General features: G+C 40.1%; 1 protein-coding gene across 1 annotated transcript in view; it reads left to right on the top strand.

The window, feature by feature from the left end:
• LOC135480491 (solute carrier family 53 member 1-like) overlaps window positions 1–27,900 on the top strand; it is a 45,121-nt gene that overhangs the window by 2,776 nt on the left and 14,445 nt on the right. Inside the window, 4 exon segments of the mRNA XM_064760333.1 lie at window positions 4,771–4,951; window positions 6,383–6,434; window positions 26,776–26,877; window positions 27,489–27,793. Of these exon segments, the coding sequence (XP_064616403.1) occupies window positions 4,883–4,951; window positions 6,383–6,434; window positions 26,776–26,877; window positions 27,489–27,793 (528 nt within the window). The 5' untranslated portion in view covers window positions 4,771–4,882.

The raw sequence follows: 27,900 nt of genomic DNA, 5'->3' as shown, positions 1-27,900 counted from the left end.
TCGTCTTCACAAACACCTTGCATTCATGTATACCCTGAGTTGAAATCCTGTCGTCTTCACAAACACCTTGCATTCATGTATACCCTGAGTTGAAATCCTGTCATCTTCACAAACACCCTGCATTCATGTATACCCTGAGTTGAAATCCTCTTGTCTTCACAAACACCCTGCATTTGTGTATACCCTGAGTTGAAATCCTGTCGTCTTCACAAACACCTTACATTCATGTATACCCTGAGTTGAAATCCTCTTGTCTTCACAAACACCCTGCATTTGTGTATACCCTGAGTTAAAATCCTCTTGTCTTCACAAACACCCTGCATTCGTGTATGCCCTGAGTTGAAATCCTGTCGTCTTCACAAACACCCTGCATTCATGTATACCCTGAGTTGAAATCCTCTTGTCTTCACAAACACCCTGCATTCATGTATACCCTGAGCTGAAATCCTGTCGTCTTCACAAACACATTGCATTCATGTATACCCTGAGTTGAAATCCTCTTGTCTTCACAAAAACCTTGCATTTGTGTATACCCTGAATTAAAATCCTCTTGTCTTCACAAACACCTTGCATTCATGTATACCCTGAGTTGAAATCCTCTCGTGTTCCCAAAACCTTGCATTTGTGTATACCCTGAGTTGAAATCCTCTTGTCTTTGCAAACACCCTGCATTCATGTATACCCTGAATTGAAATCCTCTTGTCCTCACATTGAACACATGTGTACCTCACATTGGCTGTGTGTGTACCCTGAATTGAAACCCTGTCGTCTTCACAAATACCCTGGATTCAATCATGTATACCCTGAATTGAAATCCACTCGTCCTCATGTTGAATACATGTACCCTGAATTGAAATCGTCTCATCCTCAAGTTGAACACATGTGTACTCTGAATTGAAATCCTCTCATCCTCACGTTGAACACGTATGTACCCTGAATTGAAATCCTCTCACCTTCACGTTGAACACATGTGTACCCTGAATTGAAATCCTCTCTTCTTCCCCAAGACCATGGATTTATGTACATGTACATGTGTAGCCTAAGCTGAAACCCTGGAGACATTCAACCTACAGTGGGGTTGACCAGCTAATAATGCATGTCACACACACTTTAGACAAGCAGCAAAGAAACAAAAAGCACCTGCGGTGATGGAAACATCACTGTTTAGTACTACTAAAATAGTACTCTGGTAGCACATGTACATATACTTCTATAAAAACAATGGTTGCTGGTTTGCACTATCGGTACTTACATCTAACTTTATGATTTTAAACATGATAGCATTATGAACTCTGGTCAGAGCTGTGTGGATACTTAACCTGGCTTCCGCAGGTTTTGACATCTGCTCAAGGATATTAACCACATATGCCTGAGTGACTAAATTAGTGTGGTATGTAAATACAAGTGGAAAGTAGATGTATGTACAGTGCACAACTTGAGCAGCTTTTTAATTTATTTATTTTATTTATTTTATTTGATTGGTGTTTTACGCCGTACTCAAGAATATTTCACTTATACGACGATGGTCAACATTATGATGGGTGGAAACCGGGCACAGCGCGGGGGAAACCCACGACCATCCGCAGGTTGCTGACAGACCTTCCCACGTATGGCCGAAGGAGCAGCTTTTTGGAATTTCAAACAATCATGTTCATTTATGAAGTGACTTGCATTATGTTATTTCAACCAGCAGGTGAAAGTTATTTTAAAACAAATTATTTGTTGACTTCTTAGATGCATTAGGTAAAAGAAGTAACTTTAGCATTGTCCAACTGTTTAGCATGTCGTCATGGTGAAAGGACCCATGAACCTCTGAGCAAAGCGGTCGCTGTGAATTAAAGTCCTGCTCATGTTGGCTTCTTCCCTGACGGTACATGGGAAGGTTTTCCAGAAATCTGCAGATTGTCATGGGTTTCCCATTGGCTCTGCCAGGTTTCCTTCCACCATAATGCTGGCCCCTGTCATTTAAGCAAAATATTCTTGAGTAAGGCATAAAATGCCAATCAAATAAATAAATAAATTGTATGATCACTGTGAGCATATCATACACCAACACCTTCTCATGTGGGTGTGTTTATTGATATTTGAATTTCCCAGCAATACAAAAAAAAATGTACTTAATGCTGGTTGATAGTGCTCAGGAGATTTCAAAATTTCAGGCCATTCATACAGACAATTGTGAAACCTACTTCTCTGTAGATAAAGTCTAAGAGCTAGCTAGATGTTATTATACGTGGACATGGTACATTACGTGTAAAACTATGTGTAAACATGTATAGCCCGGAGCATGCCCATGGATGATCGCTAATCGTGATAAAAGTCCTACCTACATGTTGTTATCTTTGTATTGTGTGGCTGAAGTTTATCCGAAGAACGCGTACAATTGTAGCTGAAGGCACTTGTTCTGACGGATGTGACAATGTTTGTTCTCGACCTAGATTACATCAGCTGGGTATTTGTTCGTTGTATGGAGATGTGTGTAAATAAGCCATGTGTACATGAAGACAGAGTAGTGTTGTGTTTGTATACTTGTAAGCTACATGTACATATACGTGAACATGTCAATATTTGAATTACTCAAACATGCACTGTTTAATACAGAGCGAAGAACCCAGACAGGGGCAGAGATGTGAAAAACCCCCCTCGGGTGTCCAAGGGCTGTAGGCCCTGGATTGGGTCCAGGGCAAATTCCTGATGGGTAGGAAGCGGGGTGAGGGTTAAGAGGGCAAAACCCCCAGGAGAAAATATTTTTGTGTATTTAAAACTCTCCTTTTTTGTACACTTTTATCAGCAAGTTTATACTTCTTTCATCATAATACAAGGTGAAAACATCATATAATAATGTTGTGTGTATGAAACACATTACACTTAACTGGTACAGAACATTATTTTTAGTTTAAAAAATGTGAGACTCGCATTGAAAATGTGAGCGTTCACATATACATGTATGCCTTTACATTCATACTTCATGGATATGTGATCCACTTTAACATACATGTATGTAGCATATATGCCATTGATCCGTATTAATTACCAGTAACTGTACATGTATAACTGCAGTGCACTATGATGCAGTATTTGATTAAATACATGTAGACTTTAATATCTCTACAAAAGCACCGCTATGCCAGTTAAAGAGGCTACACCTGAGATTTTGCTAATCAAATCAAGTTTTGTTTACTTATACCAACTTGAAGAATAGGTTAAATTATTGCCTTTCATCATGAATCAAACTCATACCTCTGTTAAATGTATTTATAGTGTTACAGTGATTTGAAAGTTTGAAAAAGCTACATGTACATATATAATGCGTTCTGCTTTATAAATTAATTTTGGGAACTTTATTACCGATTTTGAAGGAATTTATTGAAGGCATTCTAAAACAAAAATTCAGTTGGATTTGTTTGGAAGGTAGAGGATGATGATTGGCATAACGTAAGTTTTAGCACCAAATGGAATAATTTGATCAAAGACCACAATTAAAAAGAAAATATATGAATTTGTAATATTTGTAATTTACGTTTATATGATATGCATGTACAGTGTATAGGCCTATGTCAGGGCTTGCCAGCTGATGATTTGAATCAGTGATCTCTGGGTTTGGAGGCCATGCTTCTGCCTCTAGGCTAAAGGGAAAGTCTTTCCTGCCCGGAGGTACATGTACATGTAGATAGCGTTTTTATATCTTACACCTACATACATGTATACATGTATTTCGCATTAGGCTTGAAGGGTATGTTCAGTTCTCTGTACATGTTCATCTCTGGTTTGAGGTCCATTTAAGTGCGCCTGTTCTGTAATGTAAGTGTTGATGAAATTTGTATATTATTTAAAGTTGATGAACAAACTTAAATAGATTTAATAATGCAAGAAAAGCCAACTTGTTGACCTAATTAATTTCTAGCGTGGCTGGCCTGCTCCCTGCAGATGTGAAATATGCATCAGCTGTGTAGTGTTGTTTGTTTAAGCCGCTGGCTCTAGCTGTTGATGGTGTACATGTATGCATAGCACGTAATGATTGCTTCCTGGTGCAGTTACTCCCTCTCATTCTGCAAGACTGAAATACAGTGTATGTCCTTATAACTTCAAATCACAGAGAAAGCCAATGGAAAGCTTGTCAAACTCCTTTCTGCCTGTATCAAGATGGTCAAAAGCTGTGGTGTGTGGGAAGGTCTGTCAGCAACCTGCGGATGGTCGTGGGTTTCCCCCAGGCTGTGCCCGGTTTCCACCCACCGTAATGCTGGCAGCTGTCGTATTAGTGAAATATTCTTGAAATAAACACCAATCAAATAAATAAATAAATCAATAGCTGTGAAGTCATTAATTCTTTTCTCTATTACATCACAATCGTCGGTGTATGTGTGCTCATAAAACATATATGAAGCACATACCCACTGCAATGTTGCAGAAGAAAACAATGCATTCTGCTGTCATTTAGGCCTTCTGTGTAACTCGTCCTCGGGCCTCCAATTATAATTATTATAAAATTATGAAATGTTCAGTATGCTTTTGTGAAATCGTGAACAATTTCAGCTCTTTCATAATCTGTACCAACTTGCTTGGAGTTTACAAAAATCAAATTTTCATAACTTCACTCATAAATAATGTCGCCTTACATCAGTATGGTGTTACAGTTACCTTCATACAAAATACATCATTTGTGAAAGCTTTACCCAAAATCCGATTTACATAGTTTTGGGACAGTTGTTTGGGTTTGTTTTCTCAAATGTTTCTCAGATAAGCAGTTTGTTCACTGTTGTATATGTTCAGGTACTCCTTCCACAAGCAGCCTAGTGAATTCTCAGCGATGATTGACAGTTAATCGCTGCCCATGCCTATGACAGATCTCTGCACACCAGGTGGAAACTAACGCAACCCGACAATGAAGTTCGCAGAGCACCTCGGAGCTCACATCACGCCAGAATGGCGCAAACAGTACATTCAGTATGAGGTATGTACATGTAATTATGTATGGTTATTATAGTTTAACGTCATACTTAACAATTTTTCAGTCATATGATAACAAAGGGAGTCCTGAGGGTGCATGTAGGTGTAATGTGCCTACTTGTTGCAGGACAAATTTCCACCGCTCTTTTATCTAGTGCTGCTTCACTGAGACGACTTACCAAAGGCAAGTAAGCCGCCCCGCCCGAGCCGTTATACTGATACAGGTCAACCAGTCGCTGTACTATCCTCTTAATGCTGAACGCCAAGTGAGGAAGCTACAGCTTCCTCTTTTAAAGTCTTAGGTGTGACTCGACCCAGGATTGACCTTGGATCTAACGTTCCCGAAGAGGACCAACCATGCTACCGGGGCCGGTAGTTTTGAAAAAGAGTGTACTTTTAGTTACATGGTTACTCAGTTACAGGATACGTAAATATATGGTGTCAGTAATCTTCATATTGGACGGGGCACCAGCAGAGTCATACGCCTCACTCAGTGTGACAATTATTGACACCATATATTTCTGTATCCTGCCACTGAGTACTCGTGTACCGAATTTAGCCTACAAAGACACGTCACTTCAGTGCAGAAGACCAATGTATAGGTGAATCACTTCAGCGATGTGACCATTGTGTTCACACCCAACAAAGGGAGATAACATACTCACAAGATACATTTGACGTTGCCTGCAGGATTCAAGAATATATCTGTACCCCCCCACGTGAGCATGGTTTTTACAGTGCAAAGCGGAGTAATTTGTCTGATACAGGATAAATGTATATAGGGTTTCATACATTCTTCATATTTAAATATAATTTACTGAGGTTTATCTCCGAATGGTCATTGATGTGCACCGGCCCTGATAGTACAGTTGGTTGAGTGTCCGCTTCAGCAGTGCTAGATCCTGGGTCAATCCTGGGTCGAGTCACACCTAAGACTTCAAAAGAGGAAGTTGTAACTTCACTTGTCTTTCAGCATGAAGGGGATAGTGCAACGACCGGTTGACCCCTATCAGTATAATGGCTCAGGCGGGGCGGCTTACTTGCCTTCGATAAGTCGTCTCAGTGAAGCAGCTCTAGATAAAAGAGTGGTGGAGATCCGTCCTGCAACAAGGAGGCACATTACATAAATTCTAAGGATTCCTTCGTCATCATATGACTGAAAAATTGTTAAGTGCAATGTAAAACCCCAAGCACTCACTCACGCACTCACCCATTGATGTGCATTAATTAAGTCCAAACTAAATTATTCCAGTTTTTTCACCCATTAAACTGAATACTGTTGTAATTATATTCAGAATCCACACGAACATTCTCCTCATCAAAACATTCAAGATTTTACTTAAATACATATTTTATATTGTATGGGAAAAATACATGTCTGTATGCATAAAATTGTGGGAAGTTAATTCTGATGGTCGATATTTCGTGTCACCAGGCGATGAAGGAGATGTTGTATGAAGCCACAGAGTCTGCTCCATCTCCAGAAGGTAGGTTTTACTTGAACTTTTTTTTACAGCATTATAATGCATTTGGAATCATGCACATTCATTTTGTATTAGTGACAAAGTACTTCGTATTACAAACATTGTACAAAATCGTAAAAAAGGAGAACGTGTTTTAGCTGCAGAGTATTAACACACTTTAAACTGTCCTCTGGAGTTAAGAATTATCAAATCTTTTATGGTTGTAGAAAGGAACTGAACTCATTCAAAACTTGTATCAGCGCAAAGACAAAATCATATATACCTGGTGCCTACCATAATGAAATTCTTACAAATTTATTGAACAGTCAGTCTAACTAATCATCTGTCTCTGTCATTCTTTGTCACGCTGTAAAAATGAACATAACGGTCTTAGAATAGCTAGAGTTTTATGTTTGTAAGGTAAATCGTGGTCGGTCGCTGTGAGTTCAAGTCCAGCTCATGCTGGCTTCTTCTTCTCCGGTCTTATGTGAGAAGGTCCTTCAGCAACCTGCGGATGGTCGTGGGTTTCCCCTCGGGCTCTGCCCGGTTTCCACCCGCCATAATGCTGGCCGCTGTCGTATCAGTGAAATATTCTTGAGTACGGCGTAAAACACCAATCAAATAAATAAATAAATAAATAAGTAAATTGTGGTCATGTTTTTCGCCAGTATAAAATGATTTTGAGAGAATAGGCTCTCTAATCTTAACATGACGTGTTGTTTATATGATGACTAATGACCAAATATAAGTAGAAAAAAGGCTTCCATGAGATGATCCAGATATTTACACCAACAAATGGTTGCACCAACAAAACTGAAAAATTTAGGGTTTTCTAAAAATAAGACAGGAACAACTGCATGTTAACATTATCATCAAGATTGTGTTTAAGGCAAGGAGTAGTATACTGGCTCTTGTTATTTTAATCTGCAGGAAAAATGGCATTTATAAAGCTTCTAATTCTTGCACTGTAGTATTTTATAAAAATTTTGATTAAGGTACTGTATTATACAGAATGCTGGTAACGTTGAAAAACTCAAGGTGAAATTCACAGTATATCTACATTAATTCCTGTTGCAGCCCTCTATCTGTTCATGTACAAAATCATATATACCTGGTGCTTACCATAATGAAATTCTTACAGATATATTGAATATCTACAGTAATTCCTGTTGAAGCTTTCTATCTGTTCATGTACATTTGTGTAGGGCAGTTGGTTTACCCCATTATTATTAATGCGGAAAGCATAGGTACACATACAGATGGAGCTGAACAGAGATCCTCTAAAGGTTTCCTCCATGTCAGAGCAACCTTTTCGGTTCCTGTCATTGTTTAGTCTATCACGGTAGTTCATGTTACAAGTAGATTGTTCTATTTCCAGACGTATATAATGCACCTGGCCTGTAAAACAATAATTTACTGTCCATCTAATCACCTGTAATCAGTGGCATATGGCCAGGTAAACAGTTATATACATGTAGGTAGACTCTGTGTCTGTATGTGGAGTTACAGATAACAAGGGTATATGAGACTGGGGGTAGAGAGTATGTTGATCGTATGTTTACCCTATTTCTTCTAAAATTTGGAACACCTGGTCTGCTCATTTTAGCCAATATATACATGTATGTAATTACAGCAGGAACATTGAGTTTCTTTTTACTCACATGGTTAGACCATCTAATGAACAACATACTTACATGTATATCTTTACTTTTCCAAAAGGCTGGTAAAGAAATGTAACATTCTGCTTTTCACACTGGTAATATCTGTCCCAAATTTTAGAAGAATTAGGGTATAATGTGATAGCTAGCGTTTATTTTGCAGACATTCAGGATTTATTACGTTTTCTCGTATTGTCTGATTTTGTGTACGTTTTGGAAAAAAGTGAAAAATGGATGTGATTCACATATCATCTTTTTTTTTTTTTTGTGCAAACAACAGATTAACAGCATACTTTATTGTTTTGGGATTTTTCTGCTCATTATTCTTGTGATATTTCCGCAGTATTTGACAGATTTCAAGAATACTCTGTCATATCTGCACATTTATTTTACAAACAATGTTGACACCATCTTTTTCTTACCATAGTCAAATTTGCATGGTTTACATGTCAGTATACAGTATACAACAATATTTTGATTGTGCACACATATATTTGCACATTTTATTATGCATTGTAAAAACAGCTTGAATACATTCTTTTATTTTCTTAAAATATTTTTCCATACTTTACATTTTGATAAACAATCGACGTGAAATAAACATTTCTCATGCCATTTCTCTTTTACCTGTTCTCAGATTTTCATTATTCTCAATTTAAACTAATGAGGATAACAATATTGTTCAGACATAAACGATAAACAATATTTCAATCCTTTTTAAAGTATCTTTCTTTCTGTTTTGAATAATTTTAAGAACATGTTATTATTAGCTGTCAGTTTTATTTAGTAAAAATTTAGTAAAGAGGGAATTTCCTAAATAAAGATTCCATACGTTCATAATGGCTAGAACGTCTGCCTCAAACTCATGAGACCTGGGATCAAACCTGGGTTTGGTCATACCAAGTACTTTAAAAATGGTACTCGTTGCTGCCTTGCTTGGTGCTCAGCACTGAAAGGTTAGAGCAAGGAAACGGGACTGCTTGGCCCATTGTAAGTATAATGTGACCGCCTGGGTGGAGTGTCATGTTTGGTGTCTTGGGCATGATATTTCAGTGGTGGCAGCACTTTGGCTGCATATGGATGACTCAGTACATGGAAGCACACCTAATGACCCCTAGTCGTCACATGACTAACAATTAAATTGTTAAGTACAGCATAAAACCCAAAGCATACATGTGTGTAGATGTACATACACACATTCGGGATTCTGTAGCTAAACATCCCAGAAATTGTATTTTTCACTCCACACAGAGTATCAAAAAAGTTTATTTTTTTCATGCATGCACAGAATTTTTTGCAAGGTGCTAATGGTACTGCAATAAGCTGTCTAGGAAACATTCTTAGACCCAGCGGTAAACATTCTCATGTTCTGGCCAACAGGCTATTAACCAGCAAAGTAAAATAGTGGCTTTTTTACTGGCTATATAGTAATGTGGCTGTAAAACTGTGTCATGACCTCATACTATATATAATTTCCAGTAACTAAAATGTAAGTGGGAAGGTCTTCCAGCAACATGCGGTTGGTCGTGGGTTTCCCCGGGTTCTGGCCAGTTTCTTTGGCCGCCAGGAAATATTCTTGAGTACGGCGTAAAACACCAATCAAATAAATAAACAATAATACTGTCTGAAACCTGCTATGTTACTTCAACGTTTTCATTGTATGATACATATTGGGAAAACTCTGAAGTTGGCCAATTCAGCAAATTTGCAGTAGCTGTGACTTTCCCCAAGAATAGAGTTATAAACTGACATCTTGCTTGCAGTCTTCCATAATATTGCGCGGGAAGGTCTGCCTGTGGATGGTCATAGGTGCCCTCCGGGGTTGAAAGAATCGTCCGTTTTGACAACTTTCACCTAAGTGAAATATTCTAGAGTATGGCATAAAATACCAGTGAAATAAATTAAAACTAAATCAAACCGTAAGAACGGAAAATCATCGCATCCTGAGGGATTTTCTAAAAAGTGCATAAGTGGGCTATTGAGGAAAACATAGAGATAAAAAAAAATATAGAAAGTTCAATTTGAGATTCTCCTGTCCATTGTCTCTGATAGAAAATGGTTTCCTGATTTTTTTTTCATCTAAATGTACATGCATCCTTGATTTTATGCTTGTTTTTTGTTTATAAATGTGTACACAAATTAATTGTCAGCAAAGATCCTTTGAACCATTACGTATTGAACTCTACTGGACCAGCCAAATTTTCACTGGCTTCTGAACTGAACAGATCAGTGTTAAATTTCGAGCCCTGAACATCCCCATACACATGCCCTACATGCCGTAGCTTAGCGCGCTAGCGCAGTGTAATGACCGAGACCTCCGGCTGTATGTGGGAAGGTCTGTCAGCAGCCTGCGGATGGCTGTGGGTTCCCCCCGGGCGCTGCCCGGTTTCCACCCATAATATGCTGGCTGGCATATAAGTGAAATGTTCTTGAGTACGGTGTAAAACACCAATCAAATAAATAAATAAATAAATACATGCCCTAGCTAGCTTTTTTGGCTGTATACATGACATGTGAAGAGGTGTCCTAATACAATGCATGTTCATCGCTGCTGGCTGACTGGGTGTCTTGATCATTCCATTTTGCCAGATAACATCATTAATATAAATTACACGCTCTATGCAGGTGACAGTGTATTTGAGGTTCATTATGAATTATTATTCCATTGTTACATTACAACAGTATTGTCACGGTTGTTTAGTGCTTTCATAGCATTGCGTCCCTTTCAATAATTCATGTTCCTTTTTTTTTTATATAGTTAACAAACCTCTTTGCTGAATTATTAATTAGGAAGAGCTTTGGCCTGTTGTACTTGTATATGTGTGTCCCATGCAGCACATGTACAAAGTAACAGGGTCCAGGGTAGTACAATTCTAGGGCTAGCCTTTAGAATCTAGCCCTACCACATTGCTTTAACCTGGCAGTAGACTAAATCGCACTAAAGCTCTTCGAGAGCTCCATCAAACTTATGCTCTGAACATTCCTACGCAGTGGAAGAAAACATCGAGCAGGAATTTAGATGTTTATCTTTGGTTTTCGCTCTATTAATTTAGGCCAACAACCAGATAATATGTGGGTTTTACTAAGAATGCATGCCGGAACATTCAGAGCATAAGTTTGATGGAGCGCTCCAAGCGCTTCAGTGCGATTTCACCTACCACCGGTTAAAGCATGGCGATGTGTTAGGGCTAGACTGTATAAAAGGCTAGCCTCAGAATGGTACTAGGTCCAGGGGGCTGTTTCTCAAAGGGGTCGTAATGTTTTGCCGGTCGTAAAAGCCAAGGCGACCTATGCCAGCAGTATGTGATGTCATGGTGATTAGGCCGGCGTAACGTTACGACCCCTTTAAGAAACAGCCCCAGGGGCTGATTCCACAAAGCCAGTTCTGACAAATTCAGTCGAAATTTGAAATACAAGATCTTAAAGCTTAATTTTGGGCTTTAGAAATTAAAATTTTGTCCACCCCATCAGTGTTAAGACAAAAGTGTCCAAATTTCATCTCTTTTAATACTGAAAAGTAAGCATCGTAAAGAGAATTTAAATTTTGAGCGAAGTCAGGATTAGCTTTGTGGAATCTGCGCCTGGAACATTTACATCAAAGCCAGTTTGAACTTTAATACATATGATATCCAGGTCAACCAAACATTTCATAGTGTTTTAAATTTAAATGTTAGAATTGAGAATTTATTTAGAATTGAAGTGAAACATTTCTTTCTCAAATTGACCCCTGTTCTAATTTAAGTGCATTTTAAACGTCTTAAAACAATGGAAATGTGAACTGTGTAATATTAGCAAACAATATGAAAATTCGACTTTGTTATATTTTAAAGAACCGTTTAGGTAGCTTTACTTATAGCTGCATTTAATAGTTGAGACGAAAGGCTAGATGTAGCAAAGCCTGTTTATGTACAGTAATTACATGTTTATCTGCATATAGGTTTGCCGTACGTTAATATGCGATCTCAAGTAAAACTGCCAAAGTAACACGAATTTCAAAAAAATAAAAAATAACCAGTCTGAAGGCAACTGTTAGTGGTTTGTTACTGTTATCATTACATGTTTGTACCAGCCCTGCTTCACATGTATGTACTTATTTATTACATCTTTATTTAAGTGCATGCTGGCTTCCTCTCCGGCCGTTCGTGGGCAGGTCTGGCGGCAACCTGCGGATGTTGCGGATTTCCCCCGGGATCTGTCCGGTTTCCTCCCACCATAATGCTGGCCACCATCATATAAGTGAAATATTCTTGAGTACGGCGTAAGACACCAATCTAACAAATAAATCAAATTTATTTAAGTACGTAATTATTTGCCACTATTCACAGTAGTAAATAACTCACACAAATATATATATATATACATGTGATATTTAAACTTCCTGTCTGTACATGTATATGAATAAAGCTCTTAGATGAACTTTTTTTATTAATACTCTTCTGAACTGTATTTAATTCAGTACGAATTATGAATCACAGATCAAACCTTGAAACCTTACTTGATTATGGACATAAAATCATTTACTGCGAAGAATTCCATCTTGTATGGTGTATATGTGCGTATTGTATACAAACTGCAAAATGTGAACTCTATTATACAATTTATTTATTTCAAGCTAAGAAATTTAGATTTTGGAAGAAAAAGCCTGTGGGTGAGTCAGTGTTACATGTGCATACAGTTGATTTTCTGTTGATTTAATTTAGAAAATTGATATGCAGATCATTGTGTATCTGTTCTGTGTTTATTCAAATCAAAATGTTTCATTCTTTTACATGTTTGATTTTAGCTTTTGTTGGATTTTCAGAAAAAGATATCGTAGTTGAAGTCTCAAGGAAATTATGTGCATTAAGTAAAAGATCCCATCAAGAGGAATAAATAAATAAATGAAGACTGACATTCACACCCAACATTTGAATGGCTGGTCCCAACATGGAACAGCTCTTTGCATACATGTACATTTGATTGGCTTGTCCCAGCATGGAACAGCTCTTTGTATACATTTGATTGGCTGGTCCCAACATGGAACAGCTCTTTGTATACATGTGATTGGCTGGTCCCATCAGGGAACAGCTCTTTGTATACATGTACATTTGATTGGCTGGTCCCAACATGGAACAGCTCTTTGTACACATTTGATTGGCTGGTTCCAACATGGAACAGCTCTTTGTATACATTTGATTGGCTGGTCTCAACATGGAACAGCTCTTTGTATACATTTGATTGGCTGGTCCCAACATGGAACAGCTCTTTGTATACATTTGATTGGCAGGTCCCAACATGGAACAGCTCTTTGTATACATTTGATTGGCTGGTCCCCACATGGAACAGCTCTTTGTATACATTTGATTGGCTGGTCCCCACATGGAACAGCTCTTTGTATGCATTTGATTGGCTGGCCCCAACATGGAACAGCTCTTTGTATACATGTACATTTGATTGGCTGGTCCCAACATGGAACAGCTCTTTGTATACATTTGATTGGCTGGTCCCAACATGGAAGAGCTCTTTGAATACATGTGATTGGCTGGTCCCATCAGGGAACAGCTCTTGGTATACATTTGATTGGTTGGTCCCAAGATGGAATGCCTGTTTGCATATACAGGTCAAACATATTTCCAAAAGGCCAATGTGTCCAACACATTTCATGATTTATAATTCCTCAGAAATGCTAGGTATTGGATCTTTCCTTGGTGCACATTTTCTTTCAGTCTTTAATAACATTGATATCAGAAATTGTATTTTGACACGTTATTCCACACAACTTTTCTTTAATTATGTTATTCTGTTTCCGCAGATTTGTTTTGAAAGATTGGACTTCGTTGAGTCTTTCATGTATTCTCCCTCAGCCATTCGTCCGTCATAGATATTAGATATTTGCAGTTTTTTGCTTTAAAATGAGAAGAATATTTGACCAGTTGTGAATTGGTCAGCACATGACTGAGTGAAACGGCTTCCCAGATTTTACCCTTTTCTTCATGTAACATGTCAAAATTAAGTTAGCATTTGTATTCCTGGGTTCAATTTTACAAAACCATTTCTTATGTTATTAAGTCAAAATGTATGACTTGATCAAAATACTTAGTTTTTCATAATGGAAATTGCAATTTTCAATACAGTGATCTTAATATGAAATTTAGACGACGTTGTCACAGTGTTATAAATACATTTATGGGGCTCCAAAATACATGTAAGTTCAAAAGCTTTTTTTGGTTGGGGGTGATGTTTGACATACCTTTTCAATTGCCTTCGCAACCAACATTTTGAAACATTTTGATAGAACAATAGGGTGTAGTGGAATAATTTGGACACTCTTATGAAGCTAGCATCTTTAGAGACACAATAATTTTAAGGATCATTTTCATAATTTAATTATATGCATAAATTGCACTGAAAAAAGTGCTTTTGAGGTTGGAAAGATTCAAGATTTACAGCACCCTAATTGATACCCCTCATTTGAAAGAGCAACTTTCAGCGCAGTTTATGTATGCTTTTAATTTGATTTTGGAGACAAAATTACATTGGTTGGATTGGCCTGTTTCAGGGCTGCACAAAAAGATTGTTTTTATCTGTGATGACAACACAGCATTTTGAGTATTTCTAGATCGGTGACTTGTAATAAATTGCAGTTAACCTCACTGCATTTTTTTTTACCTGATTCTGCTTAAGTCACGGTGCCAGCGGACGTGTAATTTGCTGCTATTTATGCATTGACATGAACAGTTAGAATAAAACTTTGACTGAGGTAAACTAACAAGATGTCACCAGCATCGTGTGACCATTTGCCAGCTATCACACTGTCATTGCTGCTTTGGTTTTACTCTCTATGCTATATGTCTATCACGCTGTCATTGCTGCTCCTGTTTTACTCTCTATGTTGTACGTCTATCACATTGTCATATCTGCTCTGGTTTTACTCTCTACACTGTGTGTCTATCATGCTGTCATTGCTGCTCTGGTTTTGCTGTCTATGCTGTAAGTCTATCACACTGTCATCGCTGCTCTGGTTTTACTCTCTATGCTGTACATCTATCACACTGTCGTCGCTGCTCTGGTTATACTCTCTATGCTGCACATCTATCACACTGTCGTCGCTGCTCTGTTTTTACTCTCTATGCTGTAAGTCTATCACACTGTCATTTCTGCTCTGGTTATACTCTCTATGCTGTACATTTATCACACTGTTGTCACTGTTCTTGTTTTACTCTCTATGCTGTACGTGTATCATGCTGTCATTGCTGCTCTGTTTTTACTCTCTATGCTGTACGTCTATCACATTGTCATATCTGCTCTGGTTTTACTCTCTACGCTGTACGTCTATCACACTGTCGTCACTGCTCTGTTTTTACTCCCTACCCTGTACGTCTGTCACACTGTCATCGCTGCCTTGGTTTTACTCTCTACGCTGTACGTCTATCACACTGTCGTCGCTTGTCTGTTTTTACTCTCTATGCTGTACATTTATCAAACTGTCATTGCTGCTCTGTTTTTACTCCCTACCCTGTACGTTTGTCACACTGTCATCACTGCCTTGGTTTTACTCTCTACGCTGTACATCTATCACACTGTCGTCGCGGCTCTGTTTTTACTCTCTGTGCTGTACATTTATCAAACTGTCGTTGCTGCTCTGTTTTTACTCCCTACCCTGTACGTTTGTCACACTGTCATCACTGCCTTGGTTTTACTCTCTACGCTGTACGTCTATCACACTGTCGTCGTTGCTCTGTTTTTACTCTCTACGCTGTACATCTATCACACTGTCGTCGCGGCTCTGTTTTTACTCTCTATGCTGTACATTTATCAAACTGTCGTCGTTGCTCTGTTTTTACTCTCTACGCTGTACGTCTATCACACTGTCGTCGCTGCTCTGTTTTTACTCCCTACCCTGTACGTCTGTCACACTGTCATCGCTGCCTTGGTTTTACTCTCTACGCTGTACGTCTATCACACTGTCGTCGCTGCTCTGTTTTTACTCCCTACCCTGTACGTCTGTCACACTGTCATCACTGCCTTGGTTTTACTCTCTATGCTGTACATCTATCACACTGTCGTCGCTGCTCTGTTTTTACTCCCTACCCTGTACATCTATCACACTGTCATCACTGCCTTGGTTTTACTCTCTATGCTGTACGTCTGTCACGCTGTCATCGCTGCTCTGGTTTTTACTCTCTATGCTGTACATCTATCACACTGTCATCGCTGCTCTGTTTTTACTCCCTACCCTGTACGTGTATCACGCTGTCATTTCTGCTCTGGTTTTTAAACCTGTGTGCTGTACATCTTCAATTATTCACAAAATAATGCCCTCAGAATTTGCTTGAATAAACACCTTGCAATCATGCGAAAAGATCAAAGATTTACAGTAAGTCAGAAATGGCTTTGTGAAATCGTGGCCAGGTAGTCCAATGTTTACATCAAGTCTCCGTCATGTACATTGTACTTGTGTAAAACTGAAACTTTTGCGTGTACACCTGCAATTGCAAAATTAACTGGGTTATACATTAATAAAAACATTTTCCTGTCGGACAAAGACATTCATGAAATTCAGCTGAAGAGAAAATCTAAGTTTAGACTTCATTGCCACAGATCTCATTGTTTCTCTTTTTCTTGTGGTTTGTAGTAAATGTGATTTAATTCTGACCACAATGTGCTGAGCACAAAAGGTTTTAATAGAGACACGTTTGTGGGTTGTGGGGAAAACCTATGTGTCTGAAATAAAAGTAAAACTCATTGAACGTGTCAAAACAGACATTTTCTCAGGTAGTCCATTCGTTCACAAAAGCATTCATCAAATGGCCTGAGGGTTCGCAGGGTGCTTTTGTAGTTTGTCATGTCTTACATAACAATATAATAATAACAATGCCAATAGATTGTTCTTGCAAAGAATAACCACATACCATAGTTCTTCAATTTTTTCACGTTTGTAAGGTGTTGTATTCAAGGATTTTTATGAAGGCATTATTCTGTGTAGACTGATAAAAATACACTTTTTGTGAAGCCCTGAAACTGGCCAATCAAACCAATGTAGTTTGATCTCCAAAAGCCAATTGTAAATGCGCATAAATTGCACTGAAAGTTATACGCGAAAAGGTTGCAGAATCAGGATACATATATATGCATACAAATGGCTTGGTAATTATTTACATATAAATTTGGTACATGTTCTGTCCAGGAGTTTCTATGTCAGAATATACATATACATGCATACAAATGGCTTCGTGGTTATTTACATATAAATTTGGTACATGTTCTGTCCAGGAGTTTCTATGTCAGAATATACGTATACATGCATACAAATGGCTTGGTAATTATTTACATATAAATTTGGTACATGTTCTGTCCAGGAGTTTCTATGTCAGAATATACATATACATGCATACAAATGGCTTCGTAATTATTTACATATAAATTTGGTACATGTTCTGTCCAGGAGTTTCTATGTCAGAATATACATATACATGCATACAAATGGCTTTGTAATTATTTACATATAAATTTGGTACATGTTCTGTCCAGGAGTTTCTATGTCAGAATATACATATACATGCATACAAATGGCTTCGTAATTATCACATATAAATTTGGTACATGTTCTGTCCAGGAGTTTCTATGTCAGAATATACATATACAAGCATACAAATGGCTTGGTAATTATTTACATATAAATTTGGTACATGTTCTGTCCAGGAGTTTCTATGTCAGAATATATATATACAAGCATACAAATGGCTTGGTAATTATTTACATATAAATTTGGTACATGTTCTGTCCAGGAGTTTCTATGTCAGAATATACATATACAAGCATACAAATGGCTTGGTAATTATTTACATATAAATTTGGTACATGTTCTGTCCAGGAGTTTCTATGTCAGAATATACATATACAAGCATACAAATGGCTTGGTAATTATTTACATATAGATTTGGTACATGTTCTGTCCAGGAGTTTCTATGTCAGAATATACATATACATGCATACAAATGGCTTCATAATTATTTACACATAAATTTGGTACATGTTCTGTCCAGGAGTTTCTATGTCAGAATATACATATACATGCATACAAATGGCTTCGTAATTATTTACACATAAATTTGGTACATGTTCTGTCCAGGAGTTTCTATGTCAGAATATACATATACAAGCATACAAATGGCTTCGTAATTATTTACATATAAATTTGGTACATGTTCTGTCCAGGAGTTTCTATGTCAGAATATACATATACATGCATACAAATGGCTTCGTAATTATTTACATATAAATTTGATACATGTTCTGTCCAGGAGTTTCTATGTCAGAATATACATATACATGCATACAAATGGCTTCGTAATTATCACATATAAATTTGGTACATGTTCTGTCCAGGAGTTTCTATGTCAGAATATACATATACATGCATACAAATGGCTTCGTAATTATTTACATATAAATTTGATACATGTTCTGTCCAGGAGTTTCTATGTCAGAATATACATATACATGCATACAAATGGCTTGGTAATTATTTACACATAAATTTGGTACATGTTCTGTCCAGGAGTTTCTATGTCAGAATATACATATACAAGCATACAAATGGCTTGGTAATTATTTACACATAAATTTGGTACATGTTCTGTCCAGGAGTTTCTATGTCAGAATATACATATACAAGCATACAAATGGCTTCGTAATTATTTACATATAAATTTGGTACATGTTCTGTCCAGGAGTTTCTATGTCAGAATATACATATACATGCATACAAATGGCTTCGTAATTATTTACACATAAATTTGGTACATGTTCTGTCCAGGAGTTTCTATGTCAGAATATACATATACATGCATACAAATGGCTTGGTAATTATTTACATATAAATTTGGTACATGTTCTGTCCAAGAGTTTCTATGTCAGAATATACATATACATGCATACAAATGGCTTGGTAATTATTTACACATAAATTTGGTACATGTTCTGTCCAGGAGTTTCTATGTCAGAATATACATATACATGCATACAAATGGCTTGGTAATTATTTACACATAAATTTGGTACATGTTCTGTCCAGGAGTTTCTATGTCAGAATATACATATACATGCATACAGATGGCTTCGTAATTATTTACATATAAATTTGGTACATGTTCTGTCCAAGAGTTTCTACATGTATGTCAGAAGATTATCTGCTATAAAGCTTCAACTTTGTCAACCACTAAAGCTCTTTTTTTTTTACTGGAATTGATGCATACAGTTATTATGAAAATGATGTTAAAAGTGATTTGTTTGTGTCACTTGATGGTGATCAAGATGCAAGCTACATAAAACTGTGCAAATTATTTCTCTTCACCCCATTGTTCTTTCAGAATGTTTCAAAATATTGCTCGCAGAGGTGGTTGAAAAGGTTGGAGAACTGGGGTAGTTGTATCTACTGAACTGGCGTGTCTTCTTTCTTCGTCACTGTAAAAAGTTAACAATTAGTATATACATGTACCCGAAATCCTCAGTAAATCCTCGACAAATCCTCATCAAATCCTCAACAGTTTCAACCACGGACACAGTCAATGTTTTGACATATTAAAGGAATGCTCTCTGATCTGGACAAATTATCTTACGATTTCTGTGAAGTTCATATATGCTCCTATCTGGGCAATACACTTTAAACTTCAAGAGCGTATGAATTATGATTTGAAACTGTATATAAAGTTATACTTAGCTGGTCAAATTTGTTAAGAATTTAGGGTAGGTACAGTTTATATGGGACATATAGGAAGTGTCACTAAGTACTAGTGCTCAGTCAGACAGTGTAGAGGAAGTTTAGGACGTGTATGTGAAACACAAGTTAAAACAGGCCACTTGAAGTGTATATGTGTGATAACCACAAAGCCAACCACCTTCATTCTTCACCCTTTTCAACCACCTCTGCAGCCAAAAATTGGAAAAAATTCCGAGAGGACTGAAGGGTATAGAGAAATGATTTGCACAGCTTTGTAAAACTTGCATCTTTTTGCGTCATTTTCAGAATAAATGTAAAGTGTGCTTAAATTCCACTGGAAAATGTGTTAGAGGTCAAAATGGTTGAAGATTTATGGTATAGCATAGTGAACATTGGTGTCAAGTAATAAATTTGCAGAGGGCTCTCACGGGCTCAGATGGTCAGTTCAAAAGAACCAGCAATCTGTGGCTGTCACTCACACCCTTGACCAATGAGCTGGCCGCATGTGTCTGTCAGTCACACCCTTGACCAATGAGCTGGCAGCATGTGTCTGTCAGTCACACCCTTGACCAATGAGGCTCTGCCCATGTTTGAATCTAAGCTCACATTGTTTGGGATGTGACTATGTCTGGACTATAAACATGCACATCTACACATACTAAGCTGTATCCACTTGTACATGGACATCCTATAAATTGACAAATTCTTTAGTTTATGTGGTTAAACCCCTTATAAAGTAAACAAATGATGTAAATGTGCAGAAAAGGTTGAGAAATACATGGAAGATAATGAACTTTTTACATCAGATGCATGTATGCTACCATGGACATCCACAGCACAGTGACTCAGGAATCAGTGTGGTCATTGTGAGTTCAAATCCAGCTCATGCTCTCTGGTGGTAATTGTGGAAGGATCTGGCAGTAACTGCAGAGTTTTGCCTTTTTTCATCCCAACAAAATTTCTGGCAGCAGGCGGTAAAGGTGAAATATTTTTGGATATGGTGTAAACACCAATTAAATGAATATAGAAAATATATGGATTATTTATGCTACAGTATGTTCTATACAGTACACATATACATGCATTTCGTACGTGAGGGGTTCTGACAGCAACTTGCGGATGGTTGTGATTTTCCCTCGGGCTCTCTGGCGGGTTTCCTCCCACTATAATACAGGCTGCTGTTGTAAATAATATATATATATATATATATATATATATATATATATATACTGCAGTTGGAATATAACAGAAATCCTATGTAAATTCTTCTCACCAGGGGATCTTTCTCAAATATTTCAAATATATATATATATATATATATATATATACACACACAGACATACAAAGTAAAGGCCTATTTTGTATGTCTGTGCTGTCCATGTACACGTATATATGCCAAACATACAGAAATAAGCTAGAATGTTTGAACATAGCGTGACTGCAACAGACAGGTATCATAGGTGGTGAAATGAAGCTGAGTGACTGATGCTTGCACGCATGGCAGTATGTTGTTTACCAGGGTACCTTAATAACAATATTGGTCCGCGAGAAATGGTATTGATTATTTTTCCAAAGTCATGCACTCTCCATGATTGCATATTCGGTGTAATACATTTGTTACGTGGTTAAATTAAATGGATATGTCTATTTGTGGGGTAATGTGCTGCATTAGTTTCAGTTTTTGCCTGCCAAAATTACCGGGGGCCCTCTGTGGAATGATGGTTAGGTTACTGGGCCCTCCGTGGTCTGGTGATTAGGTTACTGGTCCCTCTGTGGTGTAGGGGTTAGGTTACTGGGCCCTCCGTGGCCTGGTGGTTAGGTTACTGGGCCCTCCGTGGTCTGGTGGTTAGGTTACTGGTCCCTCTGTGGTGTGGGGGTTAGGTTACTGGGCCCTCCGTGGCCTGGTGGCTAGGTTACTGGGCCCTCCGTGGCCTGGTGGTTAGGTTACTGGGCCCTCCGTGTTGTGGTGGTTAGGTTACTGGGCCCTCCGTGATGTGGTGGCTAGGTTACTGGGCCCTCCGTGGTGTGGTGGCTAGGTTACTGGGCCCTCCGTGGTGTGGTGGCTAGGTTACTGGGCCCTCCGTGATGTGGTGGTTAGGTTACTGGGCCCTCCGTGGTGTGGTGGCTAGGTTACTGGGCCCTCCGTGTGTGGTGGTTAGGTTACTGGGCCCTCCGTGATGTGGTGGTTAGGTTACTGGGCCCTCCGTGGCCTGATGGTTAGGTTACTGGGCCCTCCGTGGCCTGGTGGTTAGGTTACTGGGCACTCTCTGGTGTGGTGGCTAGGTTACTGGGCCCTCCGTGGCCTGGTGGTTAGGTTACTGGGCCCTCCGTGGCCTGGTGGCTAGGTTACTGGGCCCTCCGTGATGTGGTGGCTAGGTTACTGGGCCCTCCGTGGTGTGGTGGCTAGGTTACTGGGCCCTCCGTGTGTGGTGGTTAGGTTACTGGGCCCTCCGTGATGTGGTGGTTAGGTTACTGGGCCCTCCGTGGCCTGATGGTTAGGTTACTGGGCCCTCCGTGGCCTGGTGGTTAGGTTACTGGGCACTCTCTGGTGTGGTGGCTAGGTTACTGGGCCCTCCGTGGCCTGGTGGTTAGGTTACTGGGCCCTCCGTGGCCTGGTGGCTAGGTTACTGGGCCCTCCGTGGCCTGGTGGTTAGGTTACTGGGCCCCTCCGTGGCCTGGTGGTTAGGTTACTGGGCCCTCCGTGTGTGGTGGCTAGGTTACTGGGCCCTCCGTGATGTGGTGGCTAGGTTACTGGGCCCTCCGTGTGTGGTGGTTAGGTTACTGGGCCCTCCATGATGTGGTGGTTAGGTTACTGGGCCCTCCGTGTGTGGTGGCTAGGTTACTGGGCCCTCCATGGTGTGGTGGCTAGGTTACTGGGCCTGGTGGTTAGGTTACTGGGCCCTCCATGGTGTGGTGGTTAGGTTACTGGGCCCTCCGTGGTGTGGTGGTTAGGTTACTGGGCCCTCCGTGGCCTGGTGGCTAGGTTACTGGGCCCTCCGTGGCCTGGTGGTTACGTTACTGGGCACTCTGTGGTGTGGTGGTTAGGTTACTGGGCCCTCCATGGTGTGGTGGCTAGGTTACTGGGCCCTCCGTGGTGTGTTGGCTAGGTTACTGGGCCCTCCATGGCCTGGTGGCTAGCTTACTGGGCCCTCCGTGATGTGTTGGCTAGGTTACTGGGCCCTCCATGGCCTGGTGGCTAGGTTACTGGGCCCTCCGTGGTGTGTTGGCTAGGTTACTGGGCCCTCCGTGGTGTGGTGGTTAGGTTATTGGGCCCTCCGTGTGTGGTGGTTAGGTTACTGGGCCCTCCGTGGCCTGGTGGCTAGGTTACTGGGCCCTCCGTGGCCTGGTGGTTAGGTTACTGGGCCCTCCGTGTTGTGGTGGTTAGGTTACTGGGCCCTCCGTGATGTGGTGGCTAGGTTACTGGGCCCTCCGTGGTGTGGTGGCTAGGTTACTGGGCCCTCCGTGGTGTGGTGGCTAGGTTACTGGGCCCTCCGTGTTGTGGTGGTTAGGTTACTGGGCCCTCCGTGGTGTGGTGGCTAGGTTACTGGGCCCTCCGTGTGTGGTGGTTAGGTTACTGGGCCCTCCGTGATGTGGTGGTTAGGTTACTGGGCCCTCCGTGGCCTGATGGTTAGGTTACTGGGCCCTCCGTGGCCTGGTGGTTAGGTTACTGGCACTCTCTGGTGTGGTGGCTAGGTTACTGGGCCCTCCGTGCCTGGTGGTTAGGTTACTGGGCCCTCCGTGGCCTGGTGGCTAGGTTACTGGGCCCTCCGTGATGTGGTGGCTAGGTTACTGGGCCCTCCGTGGTGTGGTGGCTAGGTTACTGGGCCCTCCGTGTGTGGTGGTTAGGTTACTGGGCCCTCCGTGATGTGGTGGTTTAGGTTACTGGGCCCTCCGTGGCCTGATGGTTAGGTTACTGGGCCCTCCGTGGCCTGGTGGTTAGGTTACTGGGCACTCTCTGGTGTGGTGGCTAGGTTACTGGGCCCTCCGTGGCCTGGTGGTTAGGTTACTGGGCCCTCCGTGGCCTGGTGGCTAGGTTACTGGGCCCTCCGTGGCCTGGTGGTTAGGTTACTGGGCCCCTCCGTGGCCTGGTGGTTAGGTTACTGGGCCCTCCGTGTGTGGTGGCTAGGTTACTGGGCCCTCCGTGATGTGGTGGCTAGGTTACTGGGCCCTCCGTGTGTGGTGGTTAGGTTACTGGGCCCTCCATGATGTGGTGGTTAGGTTACTGGCCCTCCGTGTGTGGTGGCTAGGTTACTGGGCCCTCCATGGTGTGGTGGCTAGGTTACTGGGCCTGGTGGTTAGGTTACTGGGCCCTCCATGGTGTGGTGGTTAGGTTACTGGGCCCTCCGTGGTGTGGTGGTTAGGTTACTGGGCCCTCCGTGGCCTGGTGGCTAGGTTACTGGGCCCTCCGTGGCCTGGTGGTTAGGTTACTGGGCACTCTGTGGTGTGGTGGTTAGGTTACTGGGCCCTCCATGGTGTGGTGGCTAGGTTACTGGGCCCTCCGTGGTGTGTTGGCTAGGTTACTGGGCCCTCCATGGCCTGGTGGCTAGGTTACTGGGCCCTCCGTGATGTGTTGGCTAGGTTACTGGGCCCTCCATGGCCTGGTGGCTAGGTTACTGGGCCCTCCGTGGTGTGTTGGCTAGGTTACTGGGCCCTCCGTGGTGTGGTGGTTAGGTTATTGGGCCCTCCGTGATGTGGTGGTTAGGTACTGGGCCCTCCGTGGCCTGGTGGTTAGGTTACTGGGCCCTCCGTGATGTGGTGGTTAGGTACTGGGCCCTCCGTGGCCTGGTGGTTAGGTTACTGGGCCCTCCATGGCCTGGTGGTTAGGTTATTGGGCCCTCTGTGGTGTGGTGGTTAGGGTACTGGGCACTCTCTGGTGTGGTGGTTAGGTTACTTTGCCCTCTGTGGCCTGGTGGTTAGGTTACTGGGCCCTCCATGGTGTGGTGGCTAGGTTAATGGGCTCTCCGTGGTGTGTTGGTTAGGTTACTGAGCCCTCCGTGGCCTGGTGGTTAGGTTACTGAGCCCTCCGTGGCCTGGTGGTTAGGTTATTGGGCCCTCTGTGGTGTGGTGGTTAGGTTACTGGGCCCTCCGTGGCACAGCACAATGAATCAGAACCCTCATTACCAATACAGTCCACCTCTTGCTGGCTTCCTCTCCGGTCGTATGTAGGAAGGTTTGCCAGCAGTCTGTCGGCTTTCCTCCATGACGCATACATGTGAAGTGAGATATTCTTGAGTATGACATTGAACACCAATGAAATGAATAAATAAATTTAAATGGCCAAATTTTTATATTTACATTATAGACATGTACATCCGTTTTTTGTCAAGGATACTGAAATGGCCCACTCTAAGGATTGATTGATTGATTTGATTGGCCGTACTCAAGAATATGTCACTTACATGTATATGTCGGCTGCCAGCATTATGGTGGCAGGAAACCGGGCAGAGCCCTGGGGAAACCCACGACCGTCTGCACGTTGCCTCTGGGGATTGAGGTTGGGCCAGGCTCAGAGCTGATTAGGGTGGAATGGTTGTAATTAGAAGCTTGTGAAGTTGGATCCGGGCCATATGAAAAACAAAAATTGATCTTGGATGATCTCCATTAAACTGACAGTGAGTTGTGAACTGAAATGAAGTCAGGATTCTTTGTAGTACCCTATTTCTTTAACTTTTCAACCACTTCTGCACCCAGAATTTTGAAACATTCTGTTAGAACTATGATGTGTAGAGAAATAATTGCTAGAGTTTTATGAAGCTTACATCTTAAATGACATGAACAAATTATTTTTAGCATCATTGTCTTAAAAATTATGTGCATAAATTCCACTGAAATAGACATGTTAGAGGTCAAAAAGATCGAAGATTTACAGTCAATTGGGTATTGCAGCCTGATTTTGGGTTATTATTATTATTATTATTATTATTATTTTGTGCTGGGATTAAGGTAGCATCCGTCATATTATTAATTATTAAAATCTGAGATTCATGTACTCGTAGCATCCCATGTATTAAACCAAAATTGAATTTGAATCCCTTGTATCAAACCAAAATTGAGTTTGAATCCCATGTATTAAACCAAAATTGAGTTTGAATCCCATGTATTAAACCAAAATTGAGTTTGAATCCCTTGTATTAAACCAAAATTGAGTTTGAATCCCTTGTATCAAACCAAAATTGAGTTTGAATCCCATGTATTAAACCAAAATTGAGTTTGAATCCCTTGTATCAAACCAAAATTGAGTTTGAATCCCATGTATTAAACCAAAATTGAATTTGAATCCCATGTATTAAACCAAAATTGAGTTTGAATCCCTTGTATCAAACCAAAATTGAGTTTGAATCCCTTGTATTAAGCCAAAATTGAATTTGAATCCTATGTATTAAACCAAAATTGAATTTGAATCCCATGTATTAAGCCAAAATTGAGTTTGAATCCCATGTATTAAACCAAAATTGAGTTTGAATCCCTTGTATCAAACCAAAATTGAGTTTGAATCCCTTGTATCAAACCAAAATTGAGTTTGAATCCCTTGTATTAAGCCAAAATTGAGTTTGAATCCCATGTATTAAGCCAAAATTGAGTTTGAATCCCTTGTATTAAACCAAAATTGAGTTTGAATCCCTTGTATCAAACCAAAATTGAGTTTGAATTCCATGTATCAAACCAAAATTGAGTTTGAATCCCTTGTATTAAACTCAAACCGAGGTACACACGTCACTATTTAATAGCATGAGGCGTTTTTTTTTAAATATGAAGCAGGACCTCGAGCCATTGGTACATCAAAAAATGAATGTATTGCAACATCCACATGTACAATGTAATAATTAAAATATTCTATCATTCTCTCATTAATGTGGCATCGTAAAAATGATCGGGGAAAGGAACTTTTTGACAAATTACAATTAGTGGTAAGATCATGAAACCAGGTGTATGTTTGATGGGTATAATTTATATAAAATATTGTATTATGGTATAATTGTTTATTTTTTTATTTTTTTTTTCCCAGTGACTGACCAAAGTACTATACAGAGATACTTTGCAAGGTTTGACGAGCGCTTCTTCCAATACTGCGACAAAGAGCTGGCCAAGATCAACACGTTTTTCTCAGGTATTAATAGAGTTGATATTTCCCAATTGCAATAAATCCTCAACGAATTCAAACACGTGACATATTGCCACAGGTTTTGAAGAATGTTAAATGTTCTCTTGCATCTATAAGGAATGTTTATGTTATGATTAATGTGAAGTTCATATGCGCACAACTACCTGAACAATACATTTTAGTGATTTAACCATGATTTAAGAGGATTTAAGAGGATTAAGAGGATTTATAACACTATTTAAGAGGATTTATAACACTATTTAACATGCTGAAAGCAAAGAATTATATGTCTCTCCCAGTTTTCTGGAAAAGTAAAGATATGAATATATTTTCCATTAAATGGACTAACCATATGAAAAAAAGAAACTAAATATTCCATCTCCAATTACATGTACACTTATACTGGCTGAAAGACCTGACCAGGTGTCTGAAAAATAATGTAACTGAAGAGATCTCATAAAACAGTCTTCAGTTTTTGGGTTTTTTTTTTACAATTTAGGAAAGCAAGTCGTACTATCTTAATCCATATCATGTAACCGTGCTTTTAAGACACAGTTTTGACAGTGGTATTTATAGCTCTTGAAATCTACAGGATTTTCTTGCCTGTTCCTTTCCAGAAAAAATGGCTGAAGCTTCCAGAAAATATGCCAACCTCCAAACGGAGCTTCAGAGCTTCTCCGAGCAGTCTGCCATGCGCAGCAGCTCTAAAGAAAACGCACGAGCGGATGGGATTAGAAACCGGCGCTCCAGCGTGTATACGCTCTTCAAAGATCGCTCGGAAAGCAACACTGTTGCCAACGGACGCAAACTCCACGACCTCAAACTGGCCTTCAGTGAATTTTACCTAAGCCTGATCCTCTTACAGAATTATCAGACGCTCAACTTTACAGGATTCAGGAAGATTTTAAAGAAACATGACAAGGTTAGTAATGTGGGTTGTAAAAAAGGTTTGTACAGGGTCTTGAAAACCTTTGAAAACTTGGAAATGGAAAGAAGCTTTTCTAGGCCTTGAGAAGTATGGAAAATCAG

This window comes from Liolophura sinensis, chromosome 13, assembly GCF_032854445.1.
Source record: "Liolophura sinensis isolate JHLJ2023 chromosome 13, CUHK_Ljap_v2, whole genome shotgun sequence".
In the NCBI taxonomy this organism is placed as follows: domain Eukaryota; kingdom Metazoa; phylum Mollusca; class Polyplacophora; order Chitonida; family Chitonidae; genus Liolophura; species Liolophura sinensis.
This window is presented reverse-complemented; position numbering and strand designations above follow the sequence as displayed.